At 36.9% G+C, this 22,644-nt stretch overlaps 2 protein-coding genes across 3 annotated transcripts in view; both read right to left on the minus strand.

Annotated features, from left to right (window-relative positions):
* Nucleotides 1-742: 742 nt before the first annotated feature.
* Nucleotides 743-5,927, minus strand: LOC136678830 (U4/U6.U5 small nuclear ribonucleoprotein 27 kDa protein-like). Its single transcript, XM_066656980.1, has 6 exons — nucleotides 5,607-5,927; nucleotides 4,569-4,689; nucleotides 4,246-4,358; nucleotides 3,357-3,436; nucleotides 2,295-2,359; nucleotides 743-1,016 (listed from the first exon to the last, which is right to left on the minus strand). Exons 1-6 carry the CDS (start codon nucleotides 5,641-5,643, stop codon nucleotides 962-964), a joined length of 471 nt encoding a protein of 156 aa, XP_066513077.1. The 5' UTR covers nucleotides 5,644-5,927; the 3' UTR covers nucleotides 743-961.
* Nucleotides 5,928-7,309: 1,382 nt separating this feature from the next.
* The window catches only part of LOC136678829 (beta-adducin-like), a 47,122-nt gene continuing 31,787 nt past the window's right edge, over nucleotides 7,310-22,644 (minus strand). The window contains exons 4-15 of one of the 2 annotated variants that reach the window (XM_066656978.1): nucleotides 22,243-22,394; nucleotides 20,519-20,599; nucleotides 17,779-17,928; nucleotides 17,322-17,465; nucleotides 16,913-17,011; nucleotides 16,329-16,505; nucleotides 14,239-14,481; nucleotides 12,747-12,863; nucleotides 11,991-12,077; nucleotides 11,310-11,436; nucleotides 8,930-8,998; nucleotides 7,310-8,350 (exon numbers count right to left, since the gene is read on the minus strand). In XM_066656978.1, the coding sequence (XP_066513075.1) occupies nucleotides 8,085-8,350; nucleotides 8,930-8,998; nucleotides 11,310-11,436; nucleotides 11,991-12,077; nucleotides 12,747-12,863; nucleotides 14,239-14,481; nucleotides 16,329-16,505; nucleotides 16,913-17,011; nucleotides 17,322-17,465; nucleotides 17,779-17,928; nucleotides 20,519-20,599; nucleotides 22,243-22,394 (1,712 nt within the window). In that variant the 3' untranslated portion in view covers nucleotides 7,310-8,084. The remainder of the gene's footprint in view (nucleotides 8,351-8,929; nucleotides 8,999-11,309; nucleotides 11,437-11,990; nucleotides 12,078-12,746; nucleotides 12,864-14,238; nucleotides 14,482-16,328; nucleotides 16,506-16,912; nucleotides 17,012-17,321; nucleotides 17,466-17,778; nucleotides 17,929-20,518; nucleotides 20,600-22,242; nucleotides 22,395-22,644) is intronic. The other variant, XM_066656979.1, reaches the window with a different exon arrangement.

Raw genomic sequence — 22,644 nt, forward strand, 5'->3', positions numbered from 1 at the left:
GTTATATGCACAAACGTGGACATGAATATCACATGGAGGTTTGATTCTCTAACTGAAAATAAGTTAACATTCTTTTTGCACAATTGTTAATTTGCTAGTTTACATAATACCACACTAATTTTACCTTATTGTTTATACAAGCATTGTCCATTTTATCTGCTCCACTTACCGTATAGGTCACACAATTGCAGACTGCAGTCTATCTGTCGCTCTGTATATATTTTGCTCGCCTCCTTTTACTGTTATTCAGTGGCCAGAAACCCTGCATTGTAAGTATTATTGGTTGCTGATATATATATATAGCAGCTGTTTTTAAAGGCTGTTTACTTATTTCATTTAGAAAAAAAATCATGTTATTTTATCAAGCTTGGCCAAATTAAGCAGTTCAAACTTTTGATTGAAAATTTATTTTAAAATAATGAATCATATTCTGCATACTAGAATGGCACTGTATCAAGTTTCATCATGTGACTGTTGATAAAGTTATGTGCCTGCAAAATAATAATTATTCAGAGATTTTTCATAGACTAAAGAGCAACTTACAATGCAGTAATACCATAGTAAAAGCAGTTATAAATAAATAAATAAACCATGTATAACAAAAACTAGAAATACTGTTCAAATTAGATCAAATGTGATGATTGTTTTGTAGACATGTAACTTCATCAGCTAAGATTTTTATTATAGTTAAAGTCACAGGTAATACAGAGGTAAAGCGCCATCAATTATTTTTAATTTCTCAAATTTTATTTAGAGTCAAGACAACAAAATCAATTCAAACCACCTAAAAAGAGCACAGGCAATGGAAGTTAAACTGTTACAGGTTGACATACTTAACAAAACAGAAGCATTTGCATTTATATAACTAACTACACAGCCAAAAATAGAGAAAAAAAAAGTTACAAAGAGAATAACAACCATCTAACCATCATAGCACAAAGAGTTTCTAAACAGTCCTTTATCAAGCAATGAAGTCCAGAGGTCTGTTGAATCCACCTTTCCTGTTCATATACTGCCTGTAAATGAAAATATGATTACATCATTGATCCTCCTTGCTGCACCAACATATTACATCATCACTGGCCAATAGGAATGCTTAGCTGTGAAGCACCTGCAGCTGTGATTGGCTGCAAAGCAGGCAGTTGCCATTAACAGCACAACCAAATAATATGCTCTTGCTCAAAAGCAGACAGTAGACACATGTAAACAGAATCAAAACAGATACACACCCTGGTCTTGTATCATTGGTGATAAAAGCAAGACTATCATTTTTACTGTGTAAACACTCAGAACAAATTAAATTTAAAAAAATTGGTACCACATTTTAAATGTAAATAATAATACTGAATGCATTAACAACAATTATAAAAGGATGGTATCTGGAATGCAGAGACATCAAAAGGAAATAAACCACTTGGGGGTTTTCTGGAAGACTTGTAATCATACTTTAAAAGATCTGAACATAAACATCATATTATCATAGCAGCATATATAAATAAGAAAATAACTAAGAAGGTGACAACACATTTTCATCTGTATTCTAGTGATAAAAGATTCACTAATCTGTGCAACATTGTTTTGCACCAGTTTCTACCCCTCTCAGTTTCTGGAATTATAAGATCTTATGTCTTAATTATTACATTAAAAGTTTTACTTTAACATAAAACATACATACATTACTTATAACAAGACTGTGTTGAGGATCAAAAGAATCGTTTTCCAGATTTTAACATATTAAAAATTATATTCTCATGATGCAAGTTCTGACCTACTAGGTTGAAAATTAAAGCCCTAAATGTGTTTTATTTTTACATTTAGGAAAGTAAGCAAATGCTTATAGAAAATACACTATTTCAACAGTACAAGTCAGACCATCAACAGAAGACAAATTCTAGATATAACATATAGGACATATGTCAACCTATATACAATAACCTTTTAATAGTTAGTAAAAGATATATAATAAAAACAATAAAATGTAAATTAAACACAGCGGTCATGTCTAAAATGTCATGATGAATGGACCAATAAAAATGCTCCAACATTAAATGGAATGAAATCATTTAACTTTGACTTCCACTGAAAGTTAAAGCGTTTTCTTTCTCCTGTAGTGTAACTATTTTGGGAGATGCATGGTTTTTCACTGGACAGTGACGATATGTCAAAAATATGTTTTTTTCCTTTTGCTCCAAAAAAAATGAAAACTTTTTTTTTTTTTATTAAATCATGCTGGTGGGAACTTATTAAATCAGACGAACTATGCTGAAAATGGATTTTTAAAAACCCCAACTAACCTGTATTTCCTCTTCTGGGTCACATTGATTGCATGAGCGTTTACAGAACCATCCACCTTTTTGCCCTGTAGAAGAAGAGGAACAATACAAGTAGGCTTCTAAAGATACCTTTTGTAAGCATAGTTAAATAACCCAACACATGCAAACTGTGTCAGGAGATAAAAAGCAGTGTCATGCCCATTGGTGAAGTAAAAATCTAAGACTTATATTTCATAATGTATACTGAAGCTTTATGAATGTACTAACCAGTCTGAAATGTAGCCTGCATTATGCGAATATTTATGATAAAAATAATAATAATAATCTGTACCCAAGCAGAAGGAAAAGAAAAAAAAAGCAGAGCATTTATTTTATACAATCCTGCCACCATGTGGTCAGGAGCTGTCATATGTGCTATTCGACCTGTTTTATGTAATATTCACTTAAATGTCCTACATGCAAAATTATAGGATAATCCGGTCTATCTGCTATAATATAAAAAGGGGAAGTTATTTTTACGAGTAAACTATCACATCAGTTAAAATCCTGATAAATGGCACAGATAATTCATTAAAATTATTTTTTTAAATAATAGCGTTGTCACAATACCAAAATTATGACTTCCGATACAATACCTGCCTAATAATTTTGATACCGATACTGAAATGATACCATTGCAAAAATCTAAAGCGTCAGGAAAAGTAATGTACTTCCTCTAAAAGACGAGGGCATTCAGCAGAATCGCTGGTGTCTGCTTGTTAAGAGTGAAGCCTTTGGCTCTGTGTCATACGTTCATAAGTTTACTGTTTGAATAAAGCTGAATGCCTCAATCAATTATGGGATCTCAGTTCAGGAGTTCAGAAAAAGTAATAAATGTAACAAATAGAAGCAAACGTGTCTTTGGCAGCAGTTTTTGCACATTCACAGCTCATTCTGATCTAGTATCTGATTTAGTATTGGTATACCATGCAACACTAATATAGAATGCACCAAAAACATTTCAAAGATCTCCCCGAGTTCTTCTGGTTCATAACTTAAAAACCAATCACACTGATGTTTTCACTGTGATTTCAAAATTCTCACCTTTGTGGTGTCAAATGAACCAAAGCCCATCATCTTCATCATTTCTATCTCCTCTTCTGTTTTTCCTTGCATGTCCTCAGCTGCAAAAAAAGAGAAAATAAAATAGCATTTTCCAACAATCACATGTAACTTTAGCTGCGACAATCACATATATAAAATATGAGTAAATTGTTGTATATTGAAAATAATGTGGATATCATTATTACACTTAGAACCAGTACAAAGATATCATAAAGTTGTCCAGGTCATTTGGAATTGGTTTAACATAATGTACTCCTTTTTGACAGTATACTTCTAAATGTGGCACTACTGTCAGATTTGCTAGACGTAAAGAAACAACAGCAGAACATGTGTTTCTCTACAAAAACCTGCAGCATATAAGAATAAAACAAACTCTATATAAGGTGTAATGATTTCCATTTCTGTTGTTCACACCAGCTTTGACAGAAAATAACTATTTCAGACTTCTCTAGTCTGTATAATTTTTAAAACCATTATGAGAAAACCTCTGAAAAAGATCTATTTTGAATTAACTGATGTTTACAGATATCAAATTGAAAAAGATAAACAAGTCGAATCAGTACTTGGTATAGGCTGATATCCTGGCTTAAGTCATCAGACTGAACTGCTGCTAATTCAACACCACAGAACAGTTTTACACACCGGAGGACAGTGCAATTTACCCGGATCTATCACATCAGCTCACAAACACCCATGCTGGCTAGTACTGTGAGGAGAGTCATTCTACCCACACAGAGAGCAGGGCCAATTGTGCTCTCTCTGACTCCTGGCCTCAGATGTCCAAGTACACACCAGAGATCAAACTCATGACATCCTGATGACAGGGCCAAGTCTTAGCCTGCTGAACCACTCAGAAGCCCCCACTCACCTGATATCTGATGCATCTTTGCAGGCTTCTCTTTCACATCCTTCCTGTCCTCCTCCCGTCGGTCCTTCTGTCGCATGGGAGAGAGTGAGGATGAATGGTGTCGTCGTGGAGATCTGTAAGAAAGTGTTATTCAGTACTAACTAATCTTTCTCTAACAGTTCTTTATTACTGACCGCTGTGTTGGGCAATGTTTGAGTCCAGTAACAATATTAATTTATATTTTACCATAAACAAAGTATACATATTTAACTTTAAGTTTAAAAAAAATTTAAATAACAGTATTAAAATACAACACTCAAAATATAACTCCTCTGTTGCCTCACCTGGACCTCCGGCGGTGTGGTGATCGTGATCGACTCCTGCGTCTGTCCCGGTCTCGAGACCGTGAACGTTCACGATCTCTGCGCCGACGATCCCTGGAAGATGACCGTGAACGCCGTCTCTCTGTAGGAATAAACCAAAAGAACAGATTAGAAATAAGAAGAGAGACTTAAAAAATTTTCTCCATGAGTGTGTTGGTTACCATAACTCCCAGGTTTATGTTACATTTATGTACTAAAGTATTCCCATGACAGTGTATCCTGCTACTCTGTGTCTAGATGAACATACAAACTAGTGCATGAACAGGAGAATGAATGACATTTAATATGACAAAATTTATGTCAAGTTAATAGATGAGATTTAAGTTAGCAGTAATGAAATTTTAACCTGTGTTTCCCGAATGCTGATACTCTATGCAAATACATACAAATGTGATATAGCTTTGTTGCTTCTTTTTCTTAATACAGCATTAAAATGAACCTTACACAATATAAGATTAAATGTATACAGTACACAGACATACATTTAAAAATATTACACAAAAAACTTTATATTTAACTGATTTCCTTTAATTATATGTGTATATATAAAATAGTGATAATTTATAATAATTATTCAATTATTTAATAAAATATTTAACAATTTATTTCGCACTATTATGGTAACAAACTGTCACATTTTTACTTACCTAATGTGTATTAATATGTAATAAACACTGAGCTGTACTTGTAGTAAAGATCTATGTCGCACAAACTGTCTGCAACTTTTTATTGGGAAAATGGCATTTTCTGTATGAGTTATTCAATAACGAACAATAACTTACTCACTACTGACGAATATACTACTATATCCGTCAGTATTTTCATTCATAAACCACGTATTTCAGTAAATCTGTTTAGATTTGGGAACTAGTGAACCGTTTTTCATGCTTTTACATTAACATTATTTGTGCATGTGTTTATTCATCACTTGGGAGAGTGGGCTGTTTTTGGTCGACAGCTGAATGTAACATTTTAATTATATTAACGCTTCTTTCATACCTCGACGTGGTGGTGTTCTGCTCCTGCTTCGCCCCATTCTCCACTTCTCTTCTCAAAATCTCTTAGAAATCCTCCGGTTTCACAAGTTTTCTGAAAAAATATACGGGCTCCTATACGACACTACGCCATTGCAAATAACAGCCGCGTGAAATTAGCTCCGGTGGAAACAAACATCAAGTAACACGTAGTTCCTACCTAAACGTCCGAGGATTAATTAGATCAGTTCCATGTCTCCTTAGTTACACAGGCGCCATTAATTAGTTCGCAGTAATGATCGACGACACTTCATGATTTGTTAATTTAATCATTTATTTAGTTTCGCCTGCACAAATAACCCTGAAACTGGACTGAACTGTTGCCAAGCAACATGTCTCCATGCATAATAGCTAGCTATCGCTGCCTATTTTGAATAGGTCGTGCTGGCCAGCTCATGTATTTATCTGTAGCAATAAGCTTAAACCCTATAGCAGTATATTATTAATGAACATTAAGAACGACATACATATCTAGTTAAAATTCCGAGTACTGTTATAGTGATACTTGGGTGGAACTAACTGTTCTATAATGATGACTTATGATAAATTGACAGACTAATAAAAATTTACTAGAAAGATTAATGATAATGTTTTCTAATTTTCGAATTAACTAACTAATTTATTAATTTTTGAATAGGATATAGAGCTTTGGGGGAAGGGACCTTGGAGCATTACCCAGACTATCACCCCATTAGTATGGTGGATGATTGTCAAGAGGAGGACATTCTCTTCTCTGAACTTCCCCAGGTTAGTTAGTTAAGGTTAGTTTTGTTGGTGGCTAGCTCTTCTGCACGAGGGTGACCAAGGAGGCAGTTTATTGGCATTAAGTAAGCATCGAACATTTGATTTTACACTGGGTCAAGCTCATGGTGTGGTGTGTAAAAAAACACATTGAAATCACCATGTTAGTCAGTATGTGGACGGATGTTCTTAATGTCCAATTCCACAGGATGCTGCCAAGATAAGAAGGTTGGAGTTAGTGTGAGTTGGCTCCCAAACTCATGAAAACCCATTAAATCTTTTCAAACTGCTTTTAACACAATGTCTTTGAAGTTCAAGGCATAAATATTAACTGGGAATTTTGTTAAATAAACCTTACACACTTGGAAGCTAATTTGTAATCGAGGCTCCCTGCTGCCCTCTGGTGGCTGGAGTTGTATAAGCCGTTAGAGTATAGACATTGAAATGACATGGTATTTTGAATAGGCCTATACTTTTTTCATTTTGCATGCGGTAGCATTTTAAGTTACACATAATATGATATTGTGTTTGATGTTATTGTGCACAGGGCAGTAACTGAACTGTTGCCTTTAAATCTTAAAAACTCCAGCAAATCAGAATGAAATTACAAAAAGTCATAAAGCTTAGTGCACTCACTGCTCAAAAAAAGCAAGGTTTCTTAGAAGGAAATGAGATTCTAATAAAATCAAACACTGAAAACACAAAATTCTGAAAAAGACTGTGTTAAAGTGAGAATTCTGTGCTAATGACCGATCGGAAATTCTAGACAGTGTCTACTTTATTCCACTGATTGTAATAAAATAATAATAATAATAAAAAAACAGATAAGACAGAAATAAATACATTTAGAAGACATTTTTTGCCATTTGATATTTACAATTAAACACATGAAGCAGAAATTCCTTTAAATGAATTTTAATGATTGGTACAACCTAGCATTTAACACTTTACATTCTAATATGACATGGATTCAGAGTTGAAAACCAGCAGATATACACACAAAAAGCAATTAAATAAAAGAAATTGGTCATAAAAATAATTACAACTGCAAAGAAGTTCCCCCAATAACTGTACAAAATAAAAACTAGGAGTGGAATGTTTCAGTGCCTTTTAACGTTGCATAAAGAAGCCAGATTCTTTTTTCTTTTTTCCATTCAACGTTAGATATTTCATCATCACCGTTGCCATGTACTGTATCCCTGCTGTTCAAAACCAAGAATTATTATGAAAAATGAGGAAACCAGCTTTCAGTCAGTAGAGTGCACACAAATACACTTATACAAATAGTTGTGCAATGACCATCAGTGAACAATCAAAATGGACTAACATGAACAATCAGTGCTTACATAATGCCACATTCTCGTCTATATGCTTGTGCTAAGTGCAATATTGTTTTAAAAGCATGGGGAGTGAGTGTAGAGCTCAACTGGAACTTTTATTTAGATCTCACTGAAGGTTAGTCAAGATTGTGGATGAAGATCGTAATGAAAATGAGCTTCATGTCACAAAACAATAATCCAAAAATGCTCAGTATGTTACAGGTGGATGATCTGATTGATACACAGTGAGTCTGAATGAGTGTAAGTGCAACATTTTTAGCCGAGGGCTGTTGAGGTGTGTGTTTATGTAAATGTGTGTGTGTGTGAGCTTGTGTGTTACTGTAGTGTACTGCAGAAGTGTTTGTGAAATTTATTTCTGAAGCTCAGATCTCAGCCTTCTCCTTCTGCTTCTTGCTCTTCTTCAGGAAAGATGGAGCTTTGAACTTCTTCTTCTTCTTGGAGGGCGATTTGGAAGGAGAGCCCTCTGGGGTGGTGCCTGGAGGCTTTGTGGGTGGAACAGCGGGTGGGGCCAAAGGTGAGCTTTCCGATGTGTCATTGGTGGATAGAGCCTTCAATCCTTTCTCCAACTCCTCCTGCTGCTTCTCATCCTCCTCTTTTCCATTCTGTACAGCATCTGTAGTGTCACCATCTATAGGTACAAAGAGAAAAGAACATGTAGATAAATTAGAAAAGCTCAAAGGGTCTAGTTCCTCTATAGTTCGGTCATTTGTGGTCCATTAATAACATTTGTTAAGGTTTTTTATTTCCCATTTCCAACCTCTTGCTATTCAAGCTGATGTTGCTGTGATGTTTCGACTGATACATGTAAATGACCATATTTTGACAAACCGAACAATCAAACTTACACAATCTCTCCTTTATCCCAAAGCTGCCCAAGACATGTTGGACGCCTGATGTCTTCTTTATTTATTTTGCACTGGAGCTATAAGACTTATGTAGCTAACAAAAATGGATAAATAAACCTATTACATTAGCTTTTGTGCATCAGTGAAAAACTAAAAAAGCAAAAGAACTGACAAAGCCACACTGCTACCATGCTGACATTAGCGGACAGAATTATTGTACTAGGGTTCTCTTACTGTTTGTCCTACGTAGCAACATTTGTTATGAAAAAAAAAAAAAAACACAATAGCAGGCCAAACCATGCTCCTCTGCATTACAGAACCAGGCAGAGGCATGCAGATAGGGTTCCAGGTGTAGGGCTCACCTGAGGGAGGGGCTTTGGTGGGGGAGGCCGCAGGGGGAGTACCTGCATCGTTCAGCACTTCCTCCCCACCTGATACATCCCAAGAAGAAGTGAATACAAAGGCACAAAAAAAGGAGAAATAAAACACAAAAGAATAAAACATTTTAAAGGGGTAGTGTTTGTGAAACGTGAGACAGGACACAGGTGAGGGATGATCGCCAAAGAGCAAGGTATGAAAATCACACCACTTTTTTAACATTAACATTAATGTTAATTGTGAAGCATTATACACTCATTCTATACAGTGAATGGAGCATGGTATCACTGAGGGTTTTTGAGCTTGCTGAAAATTTTGTCCGTCCATGACAGGTGGGGTAAACCAGGTGGTGCTGGTGGTGTTGGGTGTGGCCGTACCTGAGATGAATTATTATTGTTTACCAAGGACTGTTGATATTCCAGAATTTCTGCTGAAATTATGAGTATTTGTAGTTAGTTTTTCTCAATGTTGTACTATATTGCTTCACATTAGATTTCTCAGTGAGTATTTGGTAGTGTTCATGCACAAGAACATGATACTGAGGTCAGGTCTAATGTCTGGGAGTTTTAAACCTCTGTAGCCCATGCTAGGCAAAAGAGCACAGCTAACTGCATAGTGATGCTCACGTGTTGTTGCTCGACTGCAATCTCAGTATCATAAAAAACTGAAGAATACAGCAAACAAAGAAATTATTGTAAATATAATTAACTGGACTAGTAAATATCTCAGGTTGGCAAATTTATTTCTGATATTCATTCATGGATTGATGGGCGGCGCGGTGGCGCAGCAGGTAGTGTTGCAGTCAGACAGCTCTAGGGACCTGGAGGTTGTGGGTTCAAGTCCTGCTCTGGGTGACTGTCTGTGAAGAGTTTGGTGTGTTCTCCCTGTGTCCACGTGGGTTTCCTCCGGGTGCTCCGGTTTCCTCCCACAGTCCAAAAACACACGTTGGTAGGTGGATTGGCGACTCAAAAGTGTCTGTAGGTGTGAGTATCTGAGTGAATGTGTGTGTGTGTGTTCCCTGTGAAGGACTGGTGTCACCTCCAGGGTGTATTCCTGCCTCACACCCAATGATTCAGGGTAGACCCACTGCGACCCTGATGGATAAGTGGTTGCAGATAAGGAATGAATGAATGAATTCATGGATTGAGTGTAAATTCCATATGCTGAGCAAGTATTTCCTTGCACTGGTTTACAACAGTAGATCAATGTAATTTAAAAAAAAAATTTAAATGTCTAGGTTCACTGTAATTTGGGTAAGCATACTATTGATATTACATCCCTTTAGATTCAGTAAGGACAATGTAAGTAATTAATTATATTTATATTAAATGTACAATATGAAAAATATTGGCAAATTATAAAGAAGGGCTTGCTAAACAAGCATTCTATAATTGCAAAATCAAAACATTCCAACTATAAGCTGCAGGGCTTTTTGCACCAGCTGGGAATGGAAGAGTTCTGGTTTTGACATATGATTTGAAAGATAATTCTCAAAAACAACTCGCCAATAATAGATGAGGACAAAAAAATCCATAATGAGGAGAAAAGTGAACTGTATGGCCCTTCTTCTTATTTTCTTTGTGGTGACAAACACATTTATATTTCCATTGAAGGCATCCTGTTTCTGTGGCACAATACATCCATTAAAAAATGTTAAAACATACCAGCACTAGAGCAGATCTGTTTATAATAATCTGTGTAAAACACTTGATCAGTTTTTGTGTTATTATTCTATCTAAATAATAGAAATCAATTATGAAACTGGCATAATTGCAATTATGGAGATATCTTATACCTATAATGCATAGTATCTACAATACTGCACAATAAAGGCTGGATAGAGTTACTTTTACACACTGATAAGATGAACGGTAGCACAAAATCAGCTGATCTGGTTTACTATGCTCAGCATGGACATGCAGCTCAGGCAGGTTTTAAATTAAACCAAATTAAACTAGACAAACTCTATACCAGGTTCATTAATTACAGAACCATTTAGACTTATTTAATGACACAAAAAAGCCCACAAAACAAAACACTCATCCCAGAAAATCCATTCACTCCATCATTGTGGATTTTGTGTCAGCAGGTTTTTAGTCCTTATTTAAGTACAGGAAAGCACTTCAAAATGACTGCCTGTTGTTAATGGTGTACTCCACAGACAAAGCTGACAGAGATTAGACTGAAAAACACCAGAGTAAGATCAGTCCATTAAGAGTGCCTTTGGGGAACCAAAAGTGTTTCTTCAAAGGCATCACGCCAAAGAACTCTTGCGTCATTTTATATTTCCACTGTATATTTACAGTACAGTATACCACAGCGCTTAAGAAACTCAGAGGCAATAGAGAGCATTATGCACTGTACCGTCAATGGCAAGCTGTTTACGCTGGACCTCTTTGCGATATTCGTCCAGCTCCTGATCCGTCAGCTCATTAAATGGGTTTGGGGGCTCAGGCTCAGGGGTGGAAGGAAGCTCAACTTTCTCTGGAGACTAAGAGAAATACACAGAGTTCATAAACACAAACGTATGGTTAGTAGTTTCCTTCATTCACTGTAAACAACTCCTTTCTTCTGAGTTCTTTATAAGAATTCAAAAACATAATATTTTCTCAAAATACTTTATGCAGTCAACCTCAATTTGGTGTTTGAACCTTTAGTTTTGCAGTGGAGCTGTGGGCCTAATATATATTATTATTGTTTTATTTTTTTTGCATTAATTCATTATAATTATTTATTTATTTAATGGGAAATACAAGTCCCATAAAAGTGTAAATAATGCATAATAGGTTACATACAGCTGCTAAACATGTTCCTATTGGAAAACTAGCCAAGCATGGTAATCAGTATGCATATTGTTTGAGTAGGCATGAATTTTAAATATTAACTTCTATTTTTGTACGGCCAAAAGGGGGGGAAAAAAACTAGTGTAGGAAAATGACAAGGTATAATCCTATGTCTTTTGAACTCTTAGCTGTGCATCAATCAACACAAGACTTATTGGGCTGGAATGTTTGCATTTTTGGTTAGTGTTTGGTGGTGTCGTACTGGTGGGCTGTTTTCAGTGATGACGCTGGCTAATAACTGAGACTGAGGTCCTGCTGTCTTCATGTCCTGACGATTCTGTTCTCGAATCTGAAATAAAAACAGATAACGTTTTCTCAAAATGCAAGCAAAGCTCAGATATAAACATTAATCTTACTGAAATTGCCAGCCATGCTCAAGTTAGATGTTACTGTGTATATACAAGGACAATTATGTTCAACATACTTGTGTTTCTCATAATGGTAACATCCCATAATGCAACAATACAAAGATCAAAATGAGCTGATGTGTGTTTTTTACCTACACTCAGAAAGTGTAATATTGCCTGCAGAATTAATAGATTATAACATAGATATGACAATGTATTGAGAGCCCCTCATAAATTAGCCCACATTTACCTAAAGAGGCACTAGTCACATTTACTGGCGCATCTTCCCGTGCTATTGTATTCTACCTAGCCAGAGGTCGACCATTCCAGATGCTGACAATGCACTATTGCTTTAGTGACTGTGACTTCCAGCAGCAGTAGGTGAACAAAAAAAAAAACAGGACTGCCTCTCTATCACTAAGTTCAGGTTTTCAAACACATTACCTCTAATCTCATATATATAGATAATCTGCCAATGTAATAAGGTACTATAAAGCAAAAACAAATCTAGAAATAGGTTTACTAAACTTATAATTTCATAATGAGACATGTTATATACATTGCCTAGATTTTTACTCTCAGTAACACTGTAAAGAAAAGGTCGACTCTACCTTATTTCTGGTTTCAAGCACCTCCTTAGGGTTGGTGAAGAGGGGGACAAACTGGTTTGGGTTCTCAATCTTAATGGCTGTTCCGCTGCTCTGAGTTATTTCATCTGTCCTCAGCCACTGAGGAGGAAAGATCAACATGTACATGTTTATAGATGTTTATAGATCACCTGCTTACAGACATATGCAAATGTTTGGTTACCCCTGGTCAAATAATATATTTTTTACATTTTTTTCAATTTTTTCGTCTGAAATGTATCTTAAAACTACTTTTTGCGGAAAATCATTTGCAAATATCTAAAAAATATACACACTTAGAAAATCAATATATAAAACAGGGGTGATATACTTTAGCATACAATTGATTTCTGTTTCTTGATAGTTTCTGTTTAGAATAGTGACAGACTGCAAATTCAGTACACAGCTGGATGAGCAAAATGAGAAGAATTAAAGGAAGATAAGGTGTAGGTTATATTATAATATCTTAATCATGATAAAATTCAAAATTTGCTTTTCTGAGCATATCATGGATAATGTCAATACTACTAGAAAACACTATAATTCATTAACAGTTCTGATTATTTCAACATTAAAGATGTCAGTAAATATTACTGTATTCTCAGGCTTTGAAAGTATTTTTAAACATGGCACTTCTTTTTTTCCCCCTGTCTTTTCCAACTAAATCTAAAGTCCAAAAACTAATCTTTCCTACTGAGAGTTCTGGAACTATCTTCAAGTACAGTTATATTTTTGCCATATCACCCACTCTAGGAATAAAAACAGCAGAGGGCAGTGAAAGCCCTCCACTGAGTCCTAAGTGTTTGAAATATCCCTGCATTGCAGAGGGAATTGTTTTTGTGTGTGTGTGTGTGTGTGTGTGTGTGTGTGTGTGTGTGTGTGTGTGTGTGTGTGTGTGTGTGTGTGTGTGTGTTTGTGTGTGTGTGTGTGTGTTTGTGTGTGTGTGTGTGTGTGTGAGTCAGAAAGAGAGAGAGAGAGAGAGAGAGAGATGTATAATCTAAAGTATTCTGCACCATTTCTGTATGTTATGTGAATTCACTGCATGGGCCTGAAAACTGTTCCATCTAATAATACGCCCCCAATTGTTGAGAAACAAAATTTTAGTTCCTACTTCCTGTTATTTTGGTTTATATGTACTGGTTTGTGATTGGCAAAAATATTTTAAGTTTATCTTTTTGTTTTGTTGACCACTAGAAACAGCTAAACGGCTATTATACTGACACCTAGTGTGCTGGATGTGTCAGAGAGTTTGTACTAAACCCATAACATGGCCGACAGCATGGGTTGACCCATTTTATGGAGAATAACCTGCTTCATTCAGGAACTATAAAGCAGTTTGATTCTTCATCTCATGTGAACTGACCGTTATAGAGAACATACAAATAAACTATCACCTTCCTGTTTAATGTTTAGTACGCATACGTGTTAAAACTATATAAAAACTATGTATAAAATTATATAAATAAGCCCTGCTGACCGTGGTGCGGTGTCCGGGACTGGCCTGGTCCTGGTTGATTTTCTGGTAGGTGTTAGGGGTGTTAAGCCATCTTGTTTTCTCTAGCTGCTGTTTCTGAGCATGAGGCTGGATGCGAGAGTGGGGGTGCTTCCGCTCATCCTCAAAACTGAAGGAAGTGACAGTGGCTGGGACCTCCACCTCTCTGCGGGTTCTAGAACGTTCCAGCAGAACAGGGAATCGATAGGCATAACCGGTGCGGTAGCCCTGAATGGAGAGAGATCACAGTATAACTGCAGTAAAAACAGACAAAATAACATTCTACAATGCATTCAGTATGAACCATGGGTGCTTAAAAGCTAAAAATATATTGATTAACCCCATCTCACCATAACCATAAATTGCATTTTTCATTTGAGTGAGCTGCAAATTTTTGTTTATTTATTTATAAATGTATTTACAGTTACACTTAAATACACCCAAAGACAATGAAAAATAGAGGGTGGACTGGCTACTCAAAACTGTCCGTAGGTGTGAGTGTGTGAGTGAACATGTGTGTGTGTGTTGCCCTGTGAAGTACACCCCTTCAGGGTGTGTATCCCTACCTTGCACCCAGTGATTGGATAAGCTGTTACAGGCAATGAATGAATGAATGAATGAATGAACAAAAGGGTCTGTGTACATTTCGTTAATTGGTTTTCCATTTCTAATCCTGCATCAGAAAAATGAAGAGCAACCCATTTCCCTATTTTGTACGTTATCAACAGGACCAGAGAATGTCGATTTTATTGTGTTTTTTTTTTTAATCTTTTCTTCCAGCGCATCAAAACACAAATGCTGGGAATATTGGAATATGATATATTTTTTATTTTAGTTCACTATAAATTGATTTTTTTTTCACATAAACACAGTTCTGCTGCAGTTTCACAAACTTACTTATATTAGCCTTAGAACACCCTCTCTGGACACCCATGTCCCCAGTGTGCACAGAAATCTCAGCATATGTTGCCCCCGACCTTGAGAATATTTTTAGTTAAATTGGGAAATGGGTTAAGTATGTTCATCTTTAATCTACCAGCAGCCCAACCCATAATTAGCCACAAACAGAAATGAAAAAACTCATCATCATCATCATCATTTTCTTTTCTGCTTCTCCATTTCATTTTGATTTATAATTGTTCATATTCCTTTTTCATATTTGGTTGTATTTAGTTTCATTATGTTGTAGAAAACTGGTTGTTTTCCTTAAATCATTGATATTTATATTATTAAAAATAGGGAAATGGGTCGTTCTCCATTTTTCTATTGCAGGATTAAAAATGGAAAACCAGTTAACAAAAGGTACACGGACCATGAAGCTATGAGGGGAAAGCTGATGGGCTTAAGGAGGAAACATAATGAAAACAAAAAAAAAGTTATTTAATTTTATACCTCATAAAATTAAATTTAAACTGTGGTGTTTAATACTTTTTTCTTTTCAGGATTGAACCTCAAGACACTTGAGGTGGAAAGACAAGACGTCAAGAGGAAACAGATTTAAGACGCAAAGAAGACAACTTCAAGAGACTCTACCCCAAATTACCAACAAGGTCTGAGAGCTAGAACTCTGTAACCTAGACTATGCACCAGCACGAGAGTGTGCTCTGGTTAAATTGGGTAGAGGCACATGTGGAGATTAGGTGGGAGGAGCCAGGGAAAAGCCAGAGCAGAGTTGTGCCATTCCTTGGTGCAACAGCTCAGTTCAGGCTCCCAGGCAATAATATATATTTTTTCATTTCCCCATGAAGTCATATATATATATATATATATATATAATTATGAATCATACAGATCTGCTTATAGTTATGTTTAGCACAAATGTTATCATGTGGCAGAAGACTTGCATCTGAAGGGAATGTGATTTTTATATTTGAAATTTGAAGCTACCTCAGAAACTACCAACTGATGTGTTTATCCTTGTATTTTGTTACTGAAAAAAAGGACACTCTATATCACTAATGTGAAGCACTGAATAACACCCCTTGTGTTATTAACATGACTGACTAAATGAATGAGTGAGTTACAAGCCAGTTCCATGAGATGACATATATTTAATTTAGATTTTTATTTCTCACCAGGTTGTCGAGGGTCCTCATGAGGGCCTCAAACTCATGCTCTCCAAGCCGGCTTTTGTGCATAGGGCCAAACGTGGACCCAGCCCAGCCCACAGTACCGGTGGGGTTGGGTCTGTGTGTGGTTCGGTCCAGCAGGATGAGGTTCTCCTCTCCTCCAGCACAGCACAGAGCTGACACCTGCCCACAGAATCAAACCAAGCTCGCTTTACACCTTATAGTTAAACAAGATGTTTTCATTACTGCGCCTTTAAGACACATATATGTAATTGAGCTCTGTCCTGCAATGTACCTTGTTTAAAAAACATTCCTAATTGAAACACCACTTACAACATCAGTATGAATGATTGATGCTTAACTGCTGAATAAGAAGTGTATTATTCTTTTCTATGTGAGAGAAATTTTTCATACAATGTTTAATCTACAAATACCTTAAAAATCATTTGGACCTGTCATTTTACTAGGATTTTCCTATGACTGTTGAATATGACTGCATCTGTCTCTCTCTCTCTGCCCCATTGACCCAGTAATGGACTCTATTATGTTATTCCTCAGAGGGGCTAGTAGTGCTGGTATTTTTGGAGGACCTGGATTTGGCAGGCAGACTGGATGTGGTAGATGGTATAGAAGGCTTCCTCCACGGATTCCCCCAAAGCCACAATGCCGTGATTCCTCAGGACCAGAACCTGATACAAAATAAATTCCACGTAATTAAAAACTGCTTATTTACACTATTAGAAACTAAATGCAGAATACAATTTTAAAATACTAAGGTCAGTACATGGCTCCACACTTCAGTTTCTCACTCTCAACTACGGAACTACATAAAGAGAGTACTTTCATGATAGATACAAAGTAATGTTTGATGAATATGAATAATTTTAATATCTGAAGTATTAGTTCTTTATTTTATTATTAGGATTAGTTTTAATAGTAATAGCAGTCATGAATTAATTATTATTTTCTGCTTAGAATTGCATTCACTCTTTCCATCACCTTGCATGTAGGACCCAGACACTTCTGCAGGTCCACTCTGTCCTCCTCTTCCTCCATGACTCCATTATAGTCATAATATGCCACATCTCCCACGAGTAAAGCCTCATGGGACAATGGCAGGAGGCCACACTTCATAGCTGAGACCTGTGAAAGAGTAAACTTCACATCATGGCTTTTTACACATAGACAAGTTACTTTCAAATGAAAACCTCCACTGAAACAGCGATTTGATATTAACCACAACCCATGCTTTAATCTGAAGATCTGCATACTTCCTTGTTTGTGTTATTTCGTGTGTGTGTTGGGGGGGGGGGGGCAGCAGGAGAGGGTGTGTTTAGATCTTTGTGTGTTTGTATCATACAGTAGCAGTACTGGGTGTGTGTAGATCTGTCTGTGTTTGTATCGTACAGCGGCAGTAGAGGGTGTGTGCAGATCGGTGTGTCTGATTGAATCTTACAGCAGCAGTAGCAGGTGTGTGTAGATGCAGAAGGCAGCGGACATCAGGTCTTGCTGAGTAGATGGCTGAGTGCAGGCTGAAGGCAGACAGGTCCACTCCCAGTGTTGTGCTGCCTCTCTCCACTACCTCACCCAGAATATTCACCTTTACCTGCACAGAGAAACACATGCACTGCAGTCAAACACCAGACTCTTGTTGTACTGTTTCAGCACAGTCTGTAACAGCAAAGTGATTTTTCTATAATGTTACATTGTTCATTGTACTTCCAACACAAGTTGGAAGCACATAACTGTCTAAAATGTAATGTTTTGTATGCTGTAGCATTAACAATAACTGTCAGAGGGTTGAAGGAACCTAGCCCAAACTAGGGGTGGGCGATATGGCCCTAAAATTATATCACGATATATCAGGTTTTTTTGACGATAATGATATTGTTGGCGATACGAACAAAACACTGAAAAATACTTGTATTACTTTCAAAAACAGACTATTGGAATAAAATCAATGTTATATTAATATGAAATATATTCCATTAAATATATTTAGTATATATTAATAATATTAAAAGATTCTTTCATTCATGGTAACATAATACCTTGGTTTATGGTACATCTGATATTTTATAACAAAACCATCTCCACAAGCCACTCCACTTTTTTGGAGCAAATTCCTCCACTTCAGAGTCACTTTCCACCATACTTCACTGTGGCTAAACTCATGTAAAGAACATATGCTGTATTACGGGTCACTGCATGACGTCATTACGTAAATAAGCCTTTGCCCAAAAACAGATGATCACCATTCCTCCCCCAAATTTTATTAGTTGCACTATTATTTCCGATAGGTAGCATTTTCCTGGCTTCTTGCCAATTATTCCATGACCCTACCAGATAGAGGGGAGTGATTCATCATTCCAAATCCGCTGGCAGTGTGCTTTGTACCTCTTCAGCTGACATTTAGCTTTGCACATACTGAGCGTAGGTATACCATTGCTCGGCCACAGAAACTCATTTCATAAAGCTCTTGTTTCACAATTCCTGTGCTAGTGTTGCTTCTAGAGGCAGTTCATGTCATTTACTATTTTTGTATTTTTGTAAATTTTAACTGGCAGCTAACATCATCCAAAATGTGCCCGTTTTCTGCTCATTTTATCATCTTCAGAAAAAAATAGTCACACTCATGTTACACAGCAGCTTCCTGCAGAATGTAACAGATGCAGTAAAGCAAAATTCGAATTAATGTCTTTGTAATGTAAATATATGTAATGGCTGAAGCTTGTGTCCATCAGTATTTCAGTGTATTATAAAATACCAGAAATTTTAAATTACCATCAGTGAGCTGTTTGGTAAACTGCTAAAGTTAATTTCTCAAGGCTATGCTCCTAAGTTACTGACAGTAATAATACTCACAATAATCCACTCATATCTATAACAAAAGGCACTTATTTTTTAACAGGAACATTTATATAAACAATTACTAGTTCATATATATATCTGAATAAAATCAAATGGTATGCTTTAGAGCAGATGTACATTAACTTAAGAACGTTAGGGCTTATGCCAAGCATCAATTAGAGGGTTCTGGGGTTGTATAACTGTGATCTGCGAGGTGATGGAGTTCCATTCATCTCTGGGATGAACAGGAGTGGTTTTATTATACAAAGCTAAACGTCCAACATTAGAACCTGACCTCACTAATGTTTGTATGGCTGAGTGCCTTCACATACTCACAGAATGTTTGGAAGGCTATAAGTGACATATACAGTCAGCTGGCCAGCTGAACACAGACAGGTGTATAAAATGACAAATTAAAAGCACAGGCACTATTCAGTCTAGTCAGATTATATTCACCTTAGATACTGCAGCCTGTTCATTTTTGGAAGCTATTACTGCAAGACACAAGTAAATATTACTGGAGATGTACCTTATAAATGAGATAAGCATGCATAATTAATCGCTCATAATTCAGCTACTCCCTACATATTAAAAATGCATGCTTTTCAGATGAGATCATTTGGTGACTATCTTGAAGGATTAAAAGAATGAAATGTCACATTGAGTTCAGCCCTGAGATATAAGTAGAATCAGTACATGATATATTGACAGAAAAAAAGTGCATAGGTCTGCAGTTAAAAATAAAGTAGGAACCGAAGCGGACTGGTAGTATGGCACTTAGAGAAGCTATGCAAACTCAATCATGCATTTTCTCCACTACTGTATTTTCAGCACATCTCTTTAATCTTTGTTCATTTTCACCCACTTGCAAGACTCCCACCTATCATACAATGCTATCACGCTGTGAAGGTCAGGGTTAGCACATGCTTCCTCTGAGACATGTGAAACCAGCCAATGTTTCCTTTCCTGCCACTAACACTTGAAAAAGAACACTAACTGACCAATTCAGATACATTAGCGCATAGTGATATAAATCAGAGTAGAAACAAATCCCTGGATCCAAAATAGCATATGACTCTTTTGCTCTTTTGTTTAATCACAGTAACAACAAACACAAATAAATACTTCTGTTCTGTTCTTCATGTGCTTTGTGTTTCAAAGTGACAATTTCTGCCACACACAAAAAAATCTATCAAAATTCAGCTATGTTTGTTATAAGTTTTATAACAGAGACTAGCAGGAAACCTTCAGCCACAAACAACAGCTAAGGTCTCCTATGCGTTTAGGTGAGTTTTTGTGTGCTTGTTTTCTTGCTTGAAGTGTAATAACAGCATGTAAAATCTTACCAGGCTGGATGCAGTGACCTCACTATAGGATAGACCATCCGGAAGAACCAGAAAATGCTCCTGCTCTTTACTGATGCGTATCTGCACAAATAGAGAGAGAGACCTGACTGTATTAATTACTAGTACTGATACAATAATACAGACACAAATACAATAAGAAAATGCAACATAGACCTAAAGAAAGTGCAACATAGTGAGTATTATGGTACTTTTTCATTGCATGGGTCCGGCTCTACACAACTCAGCTTGGCACGCTTGTCAGTTTTGCACTGGCAGGGCTCCCCCGCGAAATGGAGACGGCGATGTCACAAAACCCCATCTCTAAAAGGAATTGCTGCCTTAGAAAACCACAATAACAGCAGCAGTAAAGTTTATTCATCGTGTATCGTTGTTTTAGTTTTTTTGACTAAACACGGCTCCACACAGATCAGTTTTACTTGTTGCACGTTCAGCTTTCACTGGAAATTTTCATCGGCCACCGACCCAAGGAGCACATAAACCTGTTCAAAACACATCGAGGTAAACGTACGAGCTGCTTTTGAGTTCTGCATTTCTTGGTGATAGACAAATCTCTCTGGCCAATCAGCGCTCTGCAGGGTTTACACATCACCATTTAATACCTACTCTGCATGGTTGGAACCTGAACCGAACTGGGACCTACCCGGTTCCAGGGACCAGGTACCAGATTTGGCCAGTGGGAAAGCAAAAGAACCGCGCTGAGTCAAGTAAAGTCATGTAGGTTCCATGCAGTGGAAAAGTGTCATTAGAGTGAGTTTAGTATTTTACTAAGAAAGAGTTCAAAGCAAACACTGGAGGTGAGATATATATATATATATACACACACACTATATGTACCATATAGGAGGCGCCACCATGCCTCCCTTGTTTTGTTATTTGTTTTAAATAAATTAATTTGCATATAATGGGCGGCACGGTGATGCAGCAGGTATTGTCGCAGTCACACAGCTCCAGGGACCTGGAGGTTGTGGGTTCGATTCCCGCTCCGGGTGATTGTCTGTGAGTTGTTGTGTTCTCCCTTTGTCCGTGTGGGTTTCCTCCAGGTGCTCCGGTTTCCTCCCACAGTCCAAAAACACACGTTGGTAGGTGGATTGGCGACTCAAAAGTGTCCATAGGTGTGAGTGAATGTGTGTGTGTGTGTTGCCCTGTGAAGGACTGGCGCCCAGTCCAGGGTGTGTTCTTGCCCCGCGCCCAATCATTCCAGGTAGGCTCTGGACCCACCGCGAACCTGAACTGGATAAGCCATTACAGATAATGGATGGATGGATGGATGGATCCTCCTACTTGTCCCTGGCCAACCGTGACAACAATATATATAATCAATGAAACCTCTACATATAGTACTATTCTTCCAAAAGAAAACAATTAAAAAAAATCAGCTTTTACTTTGTTGGTTACAAGAAAATTGATGCAAATGCCAAACATCGAATTATTTTAATGCCTTATTTTTTTAAATAGAAGGAGGATTTAGACCCAGCACACAAATAATGACATCTTAAATAGTAATGTTTATTCCCAGACTGTAAAGTACCAACTGTGATGAACAGTAACAGTATTTCACATTGTTTCAAGAGAGATCCACAGCCTTAGACTTTGTCAGTGCTCCGTTTGACTGAACAAATTCGCATCAGTTGCTATGAAAGGACAGATTGTAGGGGAACATGGATAACTCAGCTGTAGTCAGTGTGTAACTTGTTTTCTCTCACCGTGAGGTTAGCGCTGGTGAGTTGGGCCCAGCCATAAAGGTCCAGCAGCCTGTGAACACTGGCCAGTTTACAGCGCATCAGTCTCTCACCCTTCACCATAGAGCCAGGCTCATAGCCATGCAGGTCATTTATAGGGGTTACCATGGTCATTGCTGAGGTGAGAGATACAGAGACACACCAAAAAGATGAGAGAGGAAAATACAGACAGAGAGAAACAAAAAGGCAGATAGACAAAGATACAGTAAAGAGATACAGTGGCTGTGAATCGCATGTCAATATTGATCTATCAATGGTATTTTAGTATTATTTTTTTTATTACTTAATATTTAGCATATTAGAGCAATGGTATCTTAACATTCCAAAATGTGTGTTTGTTTGTGTGTGTGTGTGTGTGTGTATACT

The sequence above is a fragment of the Hoplias malabaricus genome, chromosome Y (genome assembly GCF_029633855.1).
Source record: "Hoplias malabaricus isolate fHopMal1 chromosome Y, fHopMal1.hap1, whole genome shotgun sequence".
NCBI lineage: Eukaryota > Metazoa > Chordata > Actinopteri > Characiformes > Erythrinidae > Hoplias > Hoplias malabaricus.